The sequence below is a fragment of the Takifugu flavidus genome, chromosome 8 (assembly GCF_003711565.1).
Source record: "Takifugu flavidus isolate HTHZ2018 chromosome 8, ASM371156v2, whole genome shotgun sequence".
Taxonomy (NCBI): Eukaryota; Metazoa; Chordata; class Actinopteri; order Tetraodontiformes; family Tetraodontidae; genus Takifugu; species Takifugu flavidus.
Genome location: NC_079527.1, coordinates 13,745,295 through 13,763,814, shown reverse-complemented (window position 1 = coordinate 13,763,814; position 18,520 = coordinate 13,745,295). Strand labels below are relative to the sequence as shown.

Sequence of the window (18,520 nt, the reverse complement as noted above, 5' to 3'; positions counted from 1 at the left end):
GTACCGTTTTAAGTGCATTAAATAATATATAGGGTTATTTATATTTAGTTACAATTTACTCCTTCCTTTCAAAACTAATGTCTTAAAACTATCAGTTGGCATGAAATTTCCTTATATAATAGATAACGGGTGTCTTATCAGAGATCAAAGATATTTATTACAATACAATACTGTATTATGCAATACAGGCCTTTTTATATATCCATAATCATACCAATAAACAGGTCTCGTGGACATTAACCACAGTGAATAAAGGGACAAATGTAGATGTAGAATGTAAAACAAGTCCAAACTTTATTATCAAGGGATATTGGGGATAGCTGGTTGTTTAGTGTCAAGGACATTCATTTTTAGACCAACTGCATGCAGCTAACCAGTTTGGTCGACAGATCGTAGTTCAAAACCACCCTTCAAAACCTCACACACTGTTAACGAATGGCTCAGCAGCCTGTCCAAGTTTCTTTCTTTAACAATTTACGAGAAATAACTAATGGATGCTGACGTGTGGCAACAGGAAAACACGCACACTGCTGTTCATTACACAGAACACAAACAGACCACGTAGATGCTGATGTAATTACTGTCAATTGCACACTCGTTCACTCGGTCTTTACAAAATAGAATTGGCACATTTAGAATGATCCATTATCTTCATTTTAATCTTTGCACTAATAGAATCAGGCATGGATGATCTGCATGCCATGATTAGATTAAACAATCTTTTTTTCCCCCCTGTGATTTTGTTCCATCATCGTGTGATATATCTTTTTAAAAACGACACTCTCCTTGCATCATTTCGCTCTCATACACATTTTGTAACGCGGTTGTAAAACCGATAAGTGTATTTTTAAACCCAGGAACTAGGCAACGCGACCTGATCGATATCATGCAGCCGGTTTTAAAAATCTGACATCATCTGAAGAGAATTTTGTAAACAAACTGTCTCAAACATACAGTCAATTGAAATGAATGTGTGCAACAAGGAAAAGCAGACGATTGCTCCAGAATCTTCAGGGGGTGTTTGGATCCGCTTGCTCCCCACTGTTGGGTCCTTGTGCCTGGCAGCCCGATCCAAGGAAATGCAAGAAGATGGTGTAAAGTTCAGGGAGAGGCCTTCAAAAAGAAGGCAAGGGGCTCTGGGCTCACTCATCTTCCTCCTCGTCATCCTCCACGGGTTCTTGGAAGACGCTGTGCTTCAGGCAGTTTTGGAGGTAGTTGACCACAGTCCGCTGGAAGTGCTGGACGCTGCGTGGGCCCCTCAGAATGTGGCCCTCATCTGGGTACAGCTGGAGGGAGTAGTTGGCCTCCACCTTCACCAGTCGGCTCAGGAGCTCCGCGCTGTGCTGGAAGTGGACCTTCGCTTTTAAACACACACAGAATATCGAATTTAAGTGCTGGAAAAAAACATCCAGACCGAGTTATGAGTGTAAACTGGAACAGAAACGCACCATCCGCGGTTCCGTGGACAATTAGGAGGTTTTCATCCTTCAGCTTGGTAACCTCCTCCAGCACAGATGCAGTCTGAAACCACCAGCTGAGGGTTATTAGCTGCACGTTTTCCCGAAACTGAAGCTAAACTAAACTAAATTCCATCTTTCAATAAGCATTTTGTTGATATTTGAACTGTTTTCAAGGAAGTTTTGAATAATATCAAAGTAACAATGTCGATTGTGGTTGAAACGCATAGATGTCTACATTCATTATTCATTGATATAAATAGTTTATATCAATGATATAAAACTGCGGAGTTTGTGCTCAAAATTGACACAATGTTTTTCATCATTTTACCACATTAATAGCTGACTAATATTGACTCAGAAGAGAATAAGGCCAAAGGAGAAAAACACAATTTAATTAGGTTGACATATGGAAATGGTGTTTAAACTACCAGAAAATTGACTTTAAACTAAAAACTCCTTCTGCAACTGCTGACTAAAGATGACTTTTACAATGCTCTATTTAAAAGCCATTCAGTTTATTTGGGGGCCTCACAGAGTAAGCATGCTCCTCCTTTGCTGGAAGGCCAAGATACCTCTCTGAGAACGCAGCACCTATAGAAAGGAAAGCCTTTTACTCAACTAAACAGACCAATGGCGCATGATCGCTGTTTCCTCTGTGTTGTAATTATCAAAGACGTGGTCTCAACTCACTGTACAGCCTGAAGTCGGTTATCGGCGCCACGGCAACGGCACACTGAAAGAGCTTCTCTGTTGCAGCCGACATCTTGAGAGTTAAATAGCCACCAAACCCCTGGAGGGAGAAACATCCAAATGCTAACAACAAATCATGTGAGCGCCGCGACGGCTCTCCTGCTATTGATTCTCCGAGTTTGAACAAAACTGTAACCTTGCCATAGAGGACTATCCGGTGATCATCGATGTAAGGTAGCCGCATCAATAACCTGTGGAAAGACCATGAAATCAATCTACGTGATGCACTTTCTGACCATCACATTTATCCTGTTGTTGCCGACTGACTCGACGACTCCCAGGTAATCTTTGACTCTCATTGAGGCGAGCCTGCGTGGATCCACCGTGGTCTTCTGTCCTCGGCCAACGCCGCTCCTGCCGTCCACCCAGGCCAAGGCCACATTCTGCAGCCCAGAGAGGACTTGAGGCCACTCCAGGGCAAATTCCTCTGTCACCGACTGACTGCCAGGAACGCCATCCCTGTACAACAAGATGGACAGGATTAGCTTAGCGGACAGCTGAACAGCGTCTGGGAAGGACTGCGAGTTGACTGAATGCAAATCAGATGAAAATAAAACAGAACTGAGCTGCAGAATGCTGCACACTCACACAATGATGAGAAGTGGATGCAGGTTGGCCTCGTATCCCGGAGGAAGGGAGAGTTTTAGATGTAGATCTAAAAAAGAGTAAACAAGGGTTGTACAAAGTCAGCTTCCTGCACAACAATCAGGGTCATTGTCATCAGCTAAAGCCTAAAGGACATCATTATTCCCTGTATGACAAAAAAATGCACAACCACATCCTGTGCAAACACTAAATACTATCAGATATCACAACAAATTTGGTGTTGTACCGTGGTTGTCTGCTGGGAGTGTTCTGAACAGGTTCTCAGGAAGCCTTTTGTCCTCCAGAGCTTTAGAGAGAGGGTTGTTATCTTCCAGCACAACATAGTCTGTAGAAGATAAACAGCAGAAATTACATATGCTAATTAAATCATCAACACGACAAAGAGAGATGGTGGGAATGTCTTCAAGACTGTTCCCAATAGCCGCCAACAGAGGGCGCTGTTTACAAACGACCACCAACTGAAGTCTATTGCCTCCTTCTGCAGACTGTTTCAGGAAACTACAGCCACACTGTGTGTTCTTCTACATTTATCTGGTGTGTGAGATAATACCATCAGCCAGACATGCAGCCGAAACACTCACTGGAGGGGTTCTTTGTGTAGTGGACGGTCACTTTAGGGATTCCAGGACCTGTGCAGAGAGAGTTTAAATCTGTCTGAACAGCAAAATATTCATTATTTTGTGGCATAAATGCAGGGTGTGACTTACCTAAGCAGTAGAGAGTGAAATGAGTTTGATTGGGACTGAATTCTGCTTTGAAGAAGCGACAACCCTCGATGAGGTTGCAGGAGATGCACTGGCGTTGAAACACTCCATCCAGGTCAACACTAAATGCATAAATATAACACTGAATAACTGGAAGACATCCTCAGCCTCATCCTCAAATATAATAAAGTATCAAATCTTCCTTTAGAATTTCAGGAAGGGGGGGTTAGAGGGAGGAAGACGAGAAGCAATACTGTAAACTGTGCCATGTTTCCTTAGTTATGGTTTTATACCAGGAAAGATTGCTGAGAGGCAGTAGGGACGCTCTAAAAGCCTGCTACAAATCTCCTACATGATAAATCACTCAGTGCATTTAAACCGGCCATCATCGCTCCTCTGCGCTGTTGTAGCTCCAGATGCCTGAAGCTAAAGAAGCTAATAAAAAGATATGAAGCAGAGGAGGTTGGTGACGAACCAGACCGGCTTTTTCTCAGAGGAGACGATGAGTCTGGGCCACAAGACGCTTCTATGTTGTTCCAGGGAGTGTTTGTTTGTTTAGTGTGTCAGCTCAGTACTGGGCTCCCAGACGGATTCGGAAGATTCATCCATCACCAATGCAGTTAACCTGAAGGTCTGAGTTAATCTGGTTACGTCTGCCCACCGCTTCAGTCCAACAATTATAAGAGTGATCGGAATCAAATTTGGACCTTCCATGAGGATGAATCCCAATGAATCAGTTGTCCTGTTGTTGCACCTAAACACACACGTCGCACTTTCTCACCGCAGGCTAAATAATAGCTCAGAAGCGTCGGTGGCTCCGACATTTGTGTGTTTACCTGTACAGGTGTCGGCTCTGTTTGGATTCTTCTGTGCTCAGGAAGTAGCTGAGAGGCAGAAACAAAGAAGGCGTCTTTATGAGGACAGCATACAAAGATGTAATGTTGAGACCGGAATCGATGCTGCGCGTCAGTTCAGCTCGAGTCTGATCTGACAAATGAATTCCCCCTTCCAGCCGCAGACCTGTCGAGAAATCGGCTCCAGCCCGCGGCGAGAAGTGGCCACTGTAATGACATCCCCCCCTCCCCCCAGTCATTTGCAATTTAAGACGGGAGCTGTTAAAGCTGCTGAGGAGTGTTTCTACCTGCCCCACATAATGTGCCTCTCACATACATTTTCCCGGCCTCCTCGTCGAGGGCGCACAGCGAAGACACGTCCCAGCTGCCCGATGTCAAGAATCGAGGGGGGACGGTGGGGACGGCGGGCTGCAGTACAGACAGAAACAGAGCCCCACTGGAATCAGGAGCTGGCAGGAATACTGAATAAAGATAGATGTGCCAGAGACTGGTGGAGACGTGTCTGAGCCCTTCATCCATCCAGGTAACAAAAAGTGTTTTTTAGAACGAAACGTTTAAGATGAACGGCTTGCTGAACCAGGATGAACGTGGTCGATCATGAAAAGGGCAAACCACCGCTGAAGTATTCATGAGAGACGTGATTCATGAGAAGAAAAGTGGCATTTCCATAATCAGGCAGAAAACAAATGCCAGCAAATTGCCTCAGTAATAATAGAAGAGGAGGGCGTTGTAAACAAACTGGACTGGGTTGTGTAATCGCTGGTTTCACTGACCTCCCATGATTAGAATGACAAACTGTATCAGACATTTCTGGGGATTACAAGAGTTACTGAGATTTACCGACCTGAGCTGAGAGGCCGGCGATGTGGTGGAACTCTCCACGAGCGCCTTGCTTTGCTGCCAGGATGGTATAAAACATCGAGCCGTCGGACGTAAATAACGGTACGTCCTGTTTGAAAAGAAGGATGAAGCTTGTGGAAGAGGAAATAGGGCTTGAAATAAAAATAAAAAATGACTGCGCTTTCAGAAAATCTGAGATAAAGAAATGAAGAAATCAAACTACAAGCGTACCTGTCTTCGGTTTTGCATTATGTCCATGGCCATTTTGTGCTTCTAGTGACAGAAAAAAACAACATTTTTCAAGTTTTGCAAGTCTTGAAGCTCATTTAAGAAACGATGCGTGGCTGTAACTATAACGGTGGGTATCAATAACTGAACCAGTGACTGAAAACAGGAGTAAAGTCTGCCAAGCAAAAGGCTGCAGTCTGCAGGGAGCCACCAAACAAGCTGATTATGCAGCAAACGACCTTTAATATTAATCCAGCCAGCAGACGTCTGAGGCTGACAGAAATCATCCCTGTTTCCCAACACAAAAAAAGGGATTAGAGCGGAGTGTTTAGATCCAGGGCGGCCGCTCACCTCTGAGCACGCTCCGGTGGTGGCCTCACACACGCAGAGGACCGACTGGTTCTGCACGCGGTTCAGCCAGCGGACAGCCAGCCGCGTGCTGCTGATCCAGGTCACCATGGAGATGTAGCTGTCTCTGAGGCGTCCAGGCACAAAATGAGACACGGGTTTGGAAAAAGGGTGGAAAGAGTTAAAAAGCAGCAATAAAAGAGCAGTAAGGACGTGATTAATTCTGGCAGCTGCGTCCAAAGCCTTCAAGGTTTATTACCTGGCTCTAAAGGAATCCGGAGGCAGCATCTCCAGAGTGTGAGCCGGGCCGTACAGATTTACCACAAACAGAGTGACTGATGGGATGTTTGAGCCGGCCTGTCAGTACAAGAGAACACGTGAAATGGGCAGGCACCACGTTTAGTTCGGCTGTTCGGTGGCTGAGCCACCAGGTTGAGCCTGTGGGGTGGATAAACATGACACCGGAACTCCATCAACCTCCTTCAGTGGATAAAACCAGCCTTATCAAAGATAATGGCACAACGGGTAGCTTGGTTTTTGGCAATTCTGGCGAGGAACAGCCCAGTAGCGCAGACTTGGCTAGTTTATAGCGGCAGCGCTCCTGTCCTGAGGTCTTTATGCTTGATAATTGTGCGACTGGAGGTGAAAAACCATCTTCATTAACATCGCTGGTCCAGACCCTGAAGCCTGTTTTGCCAGTCGCAGTTTCCATTTTTAATGCCAGTTTGATGGAATGCTACAACACTGCACCCCGAGGAGCTTCACAGGCCTTAACGCACGATAAACAAGATGTTACACATTTAGAGAAAACTGGTGAGAAGCTTTTAGGAGGTCGTGAACAAGCGCAGGCTTTTGGCACGTGTGATACCATTTTTACCTTTGGGTAGGAGAAGACCATGTTGGTGGGATAGATACCACCTAAGAAGTGAGGTATTTCCATCACCGGGGTGGCAGAGTTGTTGATGGTGAGGTACGCCAGCCGAGCCCCGTCCATGGACCACCAGTGGGCCACGTATGTCAGGAGCACTTCCTCTGTTTCAGAAGAGAATTATCATCATTGCTGCCGTCCTCCTCTACGACCTGAACCGTTTCTGGTGAAACCCGAAGGCATCCCCACCTTCATAAGTCCAGTCGGAGAGCCCGTTCACCACACGTGGCTCCTGATCAGTACTGGTCAGGCGCAGGGCTTTGCTGGTCACGCTCTGCATGTAGTAGATATCTCCGTTGAACACGTACGCCTGGAAGAAACACGCAGGGTTGCAGGCTTCATCTCTGGCAGCAGAACGTCAGGCATCATCCCAGAAAGAATTAATCACCGGCCAGCACATTCACACAAGAGGGAGCCAATTCGTCCTTTTTCTCCAAGCGGCTGTGCTGCAGAGCAGCATCGTCACAGCAGCAAAAACTCAGAGAAGATGGTTAGAACAGGGCGAGAAGCTCTCACAGGACGCAAAAAACCTTTGTTACCGCCTAATGATTTGGGGATTGAAGTGTGTATAATCGGTCTGCTTTAGGAAGAAACTGGAAACAACAAAATGATAAACAGTTTTAATTACTTCGACAATGGGTTGCATTATTTCCTCCCTGTTACTGAACAAAAAACCCAACAAGAAACAGAGATTGCAAACATCAACATCAGTGTGTTATGCTACTTAGCATTAATGGAGCCTAGGGAATATTTAGAATTAGAATATTTTAATTGAGTTTAAGCTCTACTCATATGTAGACGTTGCGTGTTTTTCAATATCCTCTCATCCGTTCTTCATATTGACAAGTATCGTATTCAGTTATCGTCCAAGCAACAGAAGCAACCCACAGATCAGGTAACAGCCAGCGCTCAGCTTACCAGCTGGTTCCCCTGAGGTCCCCAGGAAGCATATTGCAGGGCAGCCTTCTCCCTCTCTGGAGGGTTAAGCTCCAGCTGATCCCTGGAACACACATAAAATAAGCAGGCATAAGCCTTCCATTATGGCAGGAGCGTCCCGTTCAAAGCTCTCTGGGGTCCATCCATCCACTTGGCCTTGAGAATCGGCTGAAAGAGACACTGAACTCTCGGGACTGAATAGCACGATGCAGAGGAGGAAAACCAAACAGAATGGGACGGATTCATGCAAAAGTCCGTATTTCTGCCCTCGTCTTTCCATCCTCGAGGCAAATCCAGGCACTGAGCGACACGGCCGGTCCTCCTGACATCTTCTCCAGAACCACTCGTCCGACCCTCCAAGCAAAATCCACAGTTGCCACAGAGCTTTTCCACTGATAGAAAGCCGAATGTGAATGACGAACAATTAAAAACCTTATGCTGCGATGTGCAACCCGGGAGGAACACTGACGAATGGAAGCATGTCCGACAGTAACACGAGGCTCTGATTCGATGAGATTCGGGGCAAATCTTTCAGTCCGCAGGTCTGCTTGCATCGGTAATGCTCATGCCCATTGCAGCCCATGCATTAGCATTCATGATTCCACCTACCCATTAGCCACATTGTAGATAGCAAAGGAGGCTGTGAAGGACTGAGAGAACACCTGAAAGAGGTAGAGGATATCGTGCACAGAGATGTGCTGCACTTAGATGAGAAAACATACACAGTGCTCATATATATTCACACACATAGATTTTAGATGCGAATGAAAGAAAAAAAATGGTTGTGAGGGACACTGGCTGTTAATAAGACATGAGCGGGGGAAAAACAGCTTCTGCCAGTATATTTAAAAACAGCTACCACTAAATCCATCACTTAATTTAAAGACTTGCAGCCATTTCTGCCCCGTTTCATCATTATGCTGATCATATCTGAATAAAACAGTTTTTGAACCTCGGCTGCCCGCCGGGCTGAGCAGGAGAGACAACATAATAAGAGACAGAAAATGTTAAACAGAAACAGGGGCGACCGTTCTGATTAAATAGCGTCGCTGCCGCTAATATTCCTCACTGCTGCGATCGTTTGTCCGTCCCAGGCATGAGAGGCTCCTTGATTAATTAAATTAACATGCTGAAGAAGATTAAAGAACCAGAATCGATGGCTGTGTGCCCGCGCTTTAACTGCAATTGATCACAGCATTACCTGATGGATTCTATGTAATATATCGATCTTTTCCCTTCTTTTTTGCCTGCAGAAAAGGTCTGGAAGCCGTCTATAAGCCCTCTGACCTCTGAGCACCAGAGTCTCCTGGAAAAGTCTGAGTCCCCGAAGAAATTAAATGTCACTTCCACTATAGCGCACTTAGCAGTGAAATTGGATTTCTCCAGTGTTGTTTGTCTGGAAATTCATGGATGGAGAACCGTAGGAGCAGAGCTGCGGCAGAAACGGAAGGAAAAAGGGGAAACGCCTTGTAAGGGACTCTGATTGCAGTCGGGTCGGAACACTGGAGCCAACAGGGGGTGTATGAAAAGACCCGTGTTAGTGCAGAGGCAGGAGGAAACGGGCCGCGCGTGTGTGTGGAGGGGGAGATTTGAGGAAAGGAAACAAAGACAGGATGGAGGGAACGCTGCAGAGATGGGTGGGCTGACGCGTCCTTCACGCGCAATGACGGATGCGAAGTGGCGCGCCGTGAATGCAGGACCAAAGGGGGCAGCGCTGCCATCAACGCCGCGTTCAATCGGCCGCTGATGATCTGTGGAGGAACCCGGAGATGCTGTTCAGGAGCCACCGTCATGAATCTGGTGACGGCGGCCGTGCGTTATTATGTGCCTGTGATAAATAGACAGGAAAAGTGAGAGCATCTGTCTCCAACAAGGAGGAGCCAATTCTAATGTGGACGCCAGCAGCATCTCATAAATCCTCCAGATCGTTCCGCTCCTCGCCACCCCCCCCCCCCCCAAAGAAATTTCACATCGCAAATCAGGAGGTGGAGACACGATGCAGATTAAACACGCCGTGGCTGACTAAGGAAATAAAGATTAGGATTCCCATTAGATTAGCGGGTGTTGTCCTTGGCGAGATATGCAGACAACAGCCCCCACTTTGTTCCACCAGCTCAGGCGTCACCGCTCTCCGCCTGTGACCTGCACACCAGGCTCAGCTGTATCAAATGTTCCTTTCTCTACCCTCTCTAACGTCATTTCCGCTGTGGTCTCCACATTTCTTGTGGATTTAGTGCGTCACCGTCGATCTCGCCGCGTCTTCCTCGTCCCCCAGATCACTTGGCTTGAACTCTGCACTGATACAGGAGTAATAGATTACCATTAATTGATGGGATTTAAAAGGTTCGCACTTTCCCCGCTTCTCTTCTAATGTGTATTGAAACTATTTTGTCCATGGGGAAACTACTGATTTGATTTGATCGACCGGCATCTTCTTTGCATCGTAGTGGAAACACGTGCAGATTTCCTTGTGCACACAGATTTGATGCGTTCAAACAGCCCCCCCACCCCCCAGAAATCTGTTTTGTTCTTTAGAAACGACCAAATCCCCAACTCACATCTGTATATAAGCTCTTATCAAAACCCATTTATTCTCACCCCCCAGGCATGAAACCCTCCCCAAAGCCCTAGCAGCGCTAACACAACCTCCCGAGAAGCCTCTTAACTTCACCCACAGCGGACTCATCCATTTCCTACGAGGCGGCGTTCTCATTGTGGCGTCTGTGTCGTACTTTGATTACGGCTCTGAGTTATTTCAACGGGGGGTGTATCTGAGGCCGAGTGCTGCAAAAACCCATCACCCCCCCCCCCCGACAAAAGCGACTCTTCTCTCTTCCTCTTGCATTCTCTGCCATTCTCAGCAGCGTGCCGCCCCTCTTCCAAGGCTGGTGCTGGGTGCAAACTGCTTCAGTCAGCATAAATCCCCTCGGAGAAAGATGGAGAAAAAAGACACGGGAAGAGAAAAGGGAAAGAGAGAGCCAGGAAGAAGAGGAGAAGAGAGATTTGCCCCATGCACTCAATGCCAACTACCCTCACGTAGGCATATTTATCCATGTCCGATTATTCAAATGATTCCAGGTGGCTATTTCACCACACGCATACAAATGAGCACAGACAATTCCTGCTGACATGAAAGGAAGTAACGACAGCGCGCGAATCAACCAAAGCAACCCGCAATCTGGCCAAAGATCTGAGCCCCCCCCACCCCCTCCTTTTTTTCCCCCACCTCCCAGATATCTGATCAGAGGAATGCTGACCGATCAATAATTCAGTTATAACAGATGCAGCGGGCTTGTTACAAACGCGCCTCACGTGGCCACTGGTGCAGGCACCGGGGCCGATCCTCCGAAGGCACGACCCAGAGTGACACCTTTCAGGCCCAACTATTTATTAATGAGGCGGGTATTTACAAAGCGAGGCAGCCGGTCGAAGCGCCGAAGCTAAACCATAAAACAGAGGGCGGCAACTGCAACTCCTCTCTTCAGCTTTTTATTAATATTCATCACTGATCTGCTGGAGCGATACTTCTCCATCTGCCTGATCTCCCCTCAGCCTTCCACAACGACCCTCTACCTCCTGTCAGCTCCAACATTCAATCCCCCCCCCCCACCATGTTATCCCAGTCATTTGGTGGGCGGCATTATGGAGCGCGATACTGCGGGAGGAGCGGCAACACGTGCACGCGTGCAGGCACGCACACGCCGGCGTTTCTATGGAACTCTGATTAGGATTCATATGTCATCATCGCTGAGCCCCACAGGCATGTGGAGGTGGTAAAGCAGCAGCAACGTGTCTTTGATATTTGTGGATAATTTATGACCATGGGTGGTTTTTCTTTTTCTTTTTTTTGGAATATATCTGAATATAATTGGCCTTCGGAGAAAACTTACCGGCTGAATGTTATATGCTAAGAGGATGAACCGCTTGTCTGCAGACACTTGAAATTTAGTAACGGTCAGGTCCTGTGCAGAACAAAAGGACAAGTTAGACAAGTGCTTCGTCAGCAGATTAGGTGCACCGGGGTGGAGAATTGAGCATAATTAAGGCTGCCAATCTTGGTGATCCGTGCAGAATTATCTTTTCTTGACACGTTTCAGTAGCAGCTTCAGTTTTTACCAACTAAAAACGTTTGACATAACATTTATTCCTCTTTGTGGCCAAGTTAGGGTTTTCTTTTGCACAGAAATTCACTGAGCAAACACTTAACAGCGGGTGATAACGAGGACGGTCTTTTTACTGGAGCTGCGGCCCAAATGTCTAAGAATGCCTGCTAAAATGTGGCTTTGGCTGTTTTCAGTTGAGTCCTTTCCACTTTTAGACATTTTATAATAGAGCTTTGCAAACACTGGTACTGACCAAGCCACCTATTGTTTTAGACTTCCATTCATGTCTCTGAATTTCAATATTTTTACCTTGGCCTGGTTTCAGCCCAAACCCGAGGGACACGGCAGGCTCTTTAGTTGCTAAATGCTCCATGATGTTTGCCAGCTGTCTGCTGTGTACTGCTGAGCATGCAGCACAGAAACCTTTTTTTATTTTTAAATACTTTTAAAAAGGTAAGCGTGATGGCTGCTGATAGGACGGCTTCAGCTAGTGTTATGCTCATCTAGCAGGAGAGGGTGCAACAATGGGAGCATCACGCTTGGTGCCTGGTTGTCAAGAAAAACAGCCAGCAATGCAGCACCTGTGGACGCTGCTGGCAAAGTGAAACATATGTTGCACGATATACATCAAAGAACACCTGAACTTCAGCTGATACCTACTACAGGAGAGCAAGGCTTGCGTGCTTTATTGATGAGGAGCTCTCCAGTCATCCATCTTTATTCACCGGTTGTGGTACAGGCGGTGCATCAATTAACCACAGCGCTAAAACCACTGACATGTCAAATGAATAGCGGTGAGTAGGTAATTACAATGCAGCCCTAAATCTCTTCCCTAGGAGCTATATAGAACAATGGTTGTGATGACTGGCGAGGGGGGGCAGTACACACATTTCAATATGTGCATTTAAATGTATTCGTACGTATTTAAAATTAATTTTTGGTACGTTTGTGTGTTTTTTTCCCAGCAGCTGAAGCCGAGAAGGCAGCATCGAATCACAGCGTCCCAGAGATGCCTTATCTCAACCTGCCAACACCACCCTGCTCAAAGCTCCTCACCAGTGACCCACATACGACTGTCAGTGTCGCAGAGGCGGTGTTCAAAAGGATCCCCGGGCTTGGAAGATTCCTTCTTGAGTGCTCATGTTGACAGCACACAGATCCGCCAGATTCGGGGGGGGGGGGGAGCTGAAACTGTTGCCTCACAAGTTCGTTATTTGGCGCTGGTCTGTGCTTTGTGCTACAACGTCTCTCTCTCAGTCTGGAAGTGCCCCGCTCTACTGGCGGCACAATTTGTCCAGCTGTCGGTGGTTATGAGCCAATCAATACTGAGATCTGTTGACCTTCGTCAGGCGCTGTAACTCACCAGGGAGCTGTTGTCCAGGAGAGTGGTGGTGAGGTTGCTGCTGAGGCTGAAAGACAGGACGTGCCCCTCCCTGGTGGCAGAGGGCCACTTCGCTTTCTGAAAAATCAAAAAGAGAGACGTGAAGTCCGTCCTGCACGTTTAGAGAGGACTTAAATTAGACAGCAGCTGTTTCCAGTGAAATCACAAAAGTGGTCGTGAGCTCTGTGTCAGTCTGGAATGGGGATCCTTACCGCTCAGCCATGACACACAGGGGTCATGAACTTTGAACTCTGGGCTCTCCAGATCCTCCATGGTGAGATGAGAACGGAGTAACAAGTGCCTTTCATCTTCAAAGCCGAAGACACAGAATTAATTAGTTCCTGAAAAAAGTGTCCGGCTCACAGATGCCTGGCTTCTGTTTCCACTCTGCGTCTTACATTTCAAATGGCCTTTGTTAACATTTGAAAGCTAATATTGAGGACGCATGCAACAACAAAAAACAATCTTTCCATCCTAATTTTCTGTCAGAGGAAGAATGGTGAATTATCCTTTTATATCCTTTAGTTTCCTCTGGATCAAAAACAAATTATGTGTTAGTTAGAGACCTTTGAAAGTGCTGATAAAATATTTTTTGCTTTAAGAACAGACCAAACCTCATTTTCTTGCATTTTCCAGTCTTTGTGCTGGGCTAATCTAACCATCTGGTCATTTATACCCCGCAGAGATGTTAACGGGATAAAAATTCCCAGCTTCCCAGAATATCAAAGCAATCTCATTGGCTGTATTATAAATGCTCGTCTTTAACTGTTGCCTTGTTTCACCTGGCGTGAGGAGGACGACTGAGAGAATCACCAGAGACATCACCGCCATGATCACCACCAGGGCAATTCCTATTCCCTTCCAGTTCCGCGGTGGACCATCCGAACTCCCCAGGTCCTGGAGAGGAAACACAGGAGTCACGTGCTTAATGTGAGCAGAATAATAGCGCAGGAATGTCAACAGGAACAGCAGGAACATCAGTTGTTCTCAACATTGCTTCATATCTGGTGTCTGAAATTGAAGGTAGACGTCTATTTAAATATTTAGGCTCATTGTAAAGCTGCTGTACATGAAGGAAAACTGGAGGAATGAGCGGCATCAATCACAATTAAACACAACTGTGCTGTTCCCAAGCCGTGCAATGATGCCTTTCATGATGCCTGCTGGGACCTCATGGCCAGTTAAATTTAAGAGTTGAGTCACAGAGGAACCATAAAATCCAGGCTTTATTATCATGCCTGGCCACCCCTTTGGCTGCACCCCCACAGCCCTGAGTGTCTCTATCACACAGTTCCAGGCTGTAGGGAAGCAGGATTGTTGCTACTGCACACACCCAAAGACATAAGCGGTGTTGGTTCACACAATCCAAGATGCATCCGTCTCTGCACAAACACACATGTAAGCGGAGCTTACAGGCAAGACACAAATAGATTCAAGCTCCCATTTAGTTTGTGTTTGATTCATGTGGAAATCCATTTACATCCTGCAACTGTTCTGCCCTTCCTTTGGAGCTTGAGCTCTACCTGCTTTGTCAGGATGTGTGGTTCTAAAGAGTGACTCAGCCATGCGTATTGGAACCAGATTCTGAAGAAGAAAGAGTCCCCCAGAGCGGTTTGAACTCACATTCAACCAAACATGAATTGCAGAACTGGGTAGGAATTCTTACTGAGGCGTTTAAATATATTTTCTTTCACTTCAAAGGCCCCGTATTAGAGGTCAAACAAGTCAAAATAACAGTACATTTCAATCTGTAACTGTGGTCCAAATGTAGTTGTTACATGTCGTGATGCTCCACATCTCTTAGGTTCCACTCCCATGTGAATCACAACCAATTAACAGCACTGGTTAAATATGGTGGTTGCTTATCATAACAGGGCATTCAGTGATGGCTGGATCTGTAGAAAGGAATGTTTTGAATTAAATTTTACCACTCGAGTGAGTCCATCACATTGTGTTTTCATTTCCCAGTCTTCCCTCTAATTACAGAGTGCACTGTAAGAGCCGAAACACGTCTCTAATGGAATTCACAGCTCTGCCGAGTCCCCTGAGCCGGGACTTGTGACGTGCTTCCAATTAAGGTCATATCATGGTTAAGATAGACGTGGAAAATCCCAGATTTGGGCGGCTGAGTTTAGTCATACTTGCAAATTAGGCGCAGTGCACGGAGTCGAGATCCCCCGGGCGAACACCCGCGATGCTGCCGGTGCCATCCTCAATGCACGAGGGAAATTAATGCTGTGCAAACTGCAGGCGCACGTGAGCAGATGAGGGGATGCAGACTAGGATGGACCACGCTGATGTCAGTCGGCAACCTGATGGACAAGCAAACATGTCCCACAGCAGCTTTTCTGCTGAGCTTGATCCAAGAGGAAATCTGACACATCTTGAGCTGCAAGATCCCCACAGGAGTTGCAGTGTGACCTCAGAGGAGGTGTCAGTCAAGCATCAACATCTTCACCAAGGGTCCTAATCTTTATGGAAAGCTCTCTTGAAGACACCCCCCTGGAGGGATTCAGTTTTTGGCAAAGTGTGCACACGTGCATTCGAGAAGAGAAGCGCTTGGTTCTGGCCAGAAGAGCTAAAGGGGGATGATAACTCACCTAAATGAGAGAATCAATAAGGTGTATGGGGTATACAGTCCAGTGGGAAACAATTAATAATGGGAAAGCAGTCATTAAGGTTAGACTCTTACACAGAAATCTGCCAACAGGCTCCAACGTTAAAATGATTCTAATAGCACTGGAACTCTTTATTAAACGGCAAAAAACACTGATTCCGGGAAAGAGTTTGGTTTCTTCTGGACATGATATGAAACAGTCCCGATTGTATCGATTGTACACTATAAAGACATGCGCTACGCGGAACAACAGTTCATCTGATGAGCAGTATGAGACACAACTGGGTTGCGCAGAATGCGGGCAGTGCTAAGACTTCATAAATTAGACTCGGGAGACCTCCTTAACTCTCCTTTGTCTTTACAACATGGAGAATTCTACAGTAAATCACATGCAGAGGAACCAGCAACTCCACTTCTGGATTAACACAAGCTGCCATCTGGTACCAGACACTGATCATCATTAAACCCATCACATTGACGGAGACATCAATGAAATAACCCACCCATAAAGGAGCGCCAAACTATTGGTGGACTATTGGCGTTCAAGATTTCCAATATCCTCACTGTAATGAGTCGCTGCAATTACAGTAGGAAGCTGTAGATAAGCAAGGAAGCTGCATATTTTATCTATAAGCTGGTCGATATGTGTCACCGTCTCATTTAGGATGTACTTCGTCATCGGGCAAGCTGCTGGAATACAGGGTAAGCAAGCGACTGTCGTAATGAGAAACTACTGTCAATATTGACTCATAACAAAGCTATCTTTCATCACACCCAGACAAATTTGTAGCCTCTAAGTTTCTGTGATGGGACTTCTGCCTTTCATTTCTTAACTTACAAAAAAGCAGAAGGTGCTATACACATACTTTGAAGCTCAATGGACACATTTGTGTCCTGCAGGCTAATGCCAGGCACCAAGGTACAAGCCTCTATGAAATGAAAGACTTGAGCCTTGACTGCTGTAAGGCTGCTCCGCTCTCCTATTCTTTTTGTGTTCCCCATCGTGCAAAAGAACATTGCTGTACGAAAAAGGGTCCAGAAAAAGGAGCAGTTCCTTGTCATTCCAAGTCCCTCAATTTCCACCTCAGGAAAAAAAAAGAGGCAGCAGCAAAAACATGCAGGAGAGCTGCAGGTGGCGAGAGAGTCACAGCTAATTTTGAGAAACATCATTCTCCACAAGGCAGAGACAGAAACATGTCATTAGTGTTGGTGGAGAATTTAAAATGTGATTTCCACTGTTAACAGTGTGCAGTAACAGAAGCAGAGCCAAGCCCTGTAACACACACTGATTTCTTGATTTGCTCACTGAAAGCCCAACATTTTACTTACACATCTGTTATCATGGAACAGTCATCCACGTAATTCCCAAATTGCATCTTTTCGGCAAACAACGGAGGCAATCATGTCCATCTGTAAGCCAGAACTGCTTCATTAATAGCTTTGCTCTGCAAGCAGCATCGATTGAACACTGTGCAAAGAAATGTTTCCATCGCTGGCAATAGGCTGGAACAATCAGCAGTCTTTTGAGAGCCTCTGAGGCAGATAATAATGCTGCAGGACGATCGCCTGGACACTTCAGACTGGTGTGACCACATTAATCATGTCGCAGAATTTCATGTTAAATTAGAGGTGATTCTAATGTTATTTTTTTCCTGCTCGTTTTTGAGGAGCACTTTCTGTGCACTAATTATCCTGAAAACGAAATTAATTTGCACACCAGCTGACAGATTCACGAGACATTAGTTGACTTTAGTGCATTAAAATCAATTAAACAGAAACTCATAAATAAGCCATAGGCTACAGTTGCCATGGTAGAGTGTAGAGTGTAAGATACCCAGTCTTGTTTTAGGCTGTGCAGGAACAGTTGATGCTGGCTCCTGGTCTTTGCTCATTTACAATACACTTACACAGCAGGGATAATCAATCATGCAGTGCAGGTTGATTTGAGCACGATTGTTACTGTGCAGGTGCGGGGGGGGGGGGCTTTCTGTGACCAATTGTCTTCTCTGTGTGATGTGCTCTTTAAGTCTGCATTGGAGTGCAGAAGACTGAGAGGCACCACACTGGTCTGCACCGCAGTGCACGAGTCAAGTCTGTCCAGAATATTGACGGACAGGTCTGAATGGGCAAAAGAACATAGCATTAATCGATGGATAGGAATTCCCCACTGCCCATGAATGGACTCTCCTCGCAGATCACAAGGAGGCTGCACGCACAAGCACATCTGATTATATGGAAGCGCAGAAAAAAAACAACAAACAAACAAAAAAAACACGATAAAACTGCGACATACCAGCTCCGTGGTCATGTTTTGTTGAGTTGTGGCAATCATTATAACCCCCGAAAAAGCTCCGCTGTGCTAGTGCATCAAAATCCGCCGAGCGGCAGCAGCAGCACTGGTGTGTAGCAGGGCTTGTTCTGCATGCCCTGCTTTAGCAAGTTTGTTCTCTCTCACTCCCTCTCCCTCTCTCTCTTGTCGTGCGTGGGTGATTCTGAACAACTCATTCACCTATTTCCAATTTGCGCATATTGACTGACTCCGACATAAATTATGACTACGGATGCAACCTCACCACCAGTTCATTACCCTAAATCATAATTTAAAAAGCCTATTTGGATCAACAATTGTATCTGATTATGTACCGAAGTTTTGGAAATAAATGGTTTTGGTGCAGCAGGTCTTACGCTGGTTTATAGATTTTGAAAAATGCCTAAATTATACAATATAAATAACAAATGCCTACAATAAGCATTTAAAAAGTCTA

The 18,520-nt window shown here is 46.0% G+C and overlaps 1 protein-coding gene across 1 annotated transcript; it reads right to left on the bottom strand.

Annotated features, from left to right (window-relative positions):
* Positions 1–270: 270 nt before the first annotated feature.
* On the bottom strand, positions 271–18,200 carry LOC130529913 (inactive dipeptidyl peptidase 10). Its single transcript, XM_057040613.1, is given in 26 exon segments — positions 271–1,360; positions 1,449–1,521; positions 1,993–2,051; positions 2,151–2,250; positions 2,347–2,401; positions 2,478–2,669; positions 2,799–2,865; positions 3,043–3,141; positions 3,398–3,445; positions 3,524–3,642; positions 4,357–4,404; positions 4,691–4,782; positions 5,219–5,323; positions 5,446–5,487; positions 5,794–5,917; positions 6,050–6,147; positions 6,668–6,822; positions 6,908–7,028; positions 7,637–7,718; positions 8,264–8,316; positions 11,545–11,616; positions 13,121–13,198; positions 13,200–13,216; positions 13,351–13,446; positions 13,921–14,035; positions 18,049–18,200. Coding segments are annotated over 26 exon segments (2,367 nt in total). The 5' UTR covers positions 18,088–18,200; the 3' UTR covers positions 271–1,142.
* Between the last annotated feature and the right edge of the window lie 320 nt (positions 18,201–18,520).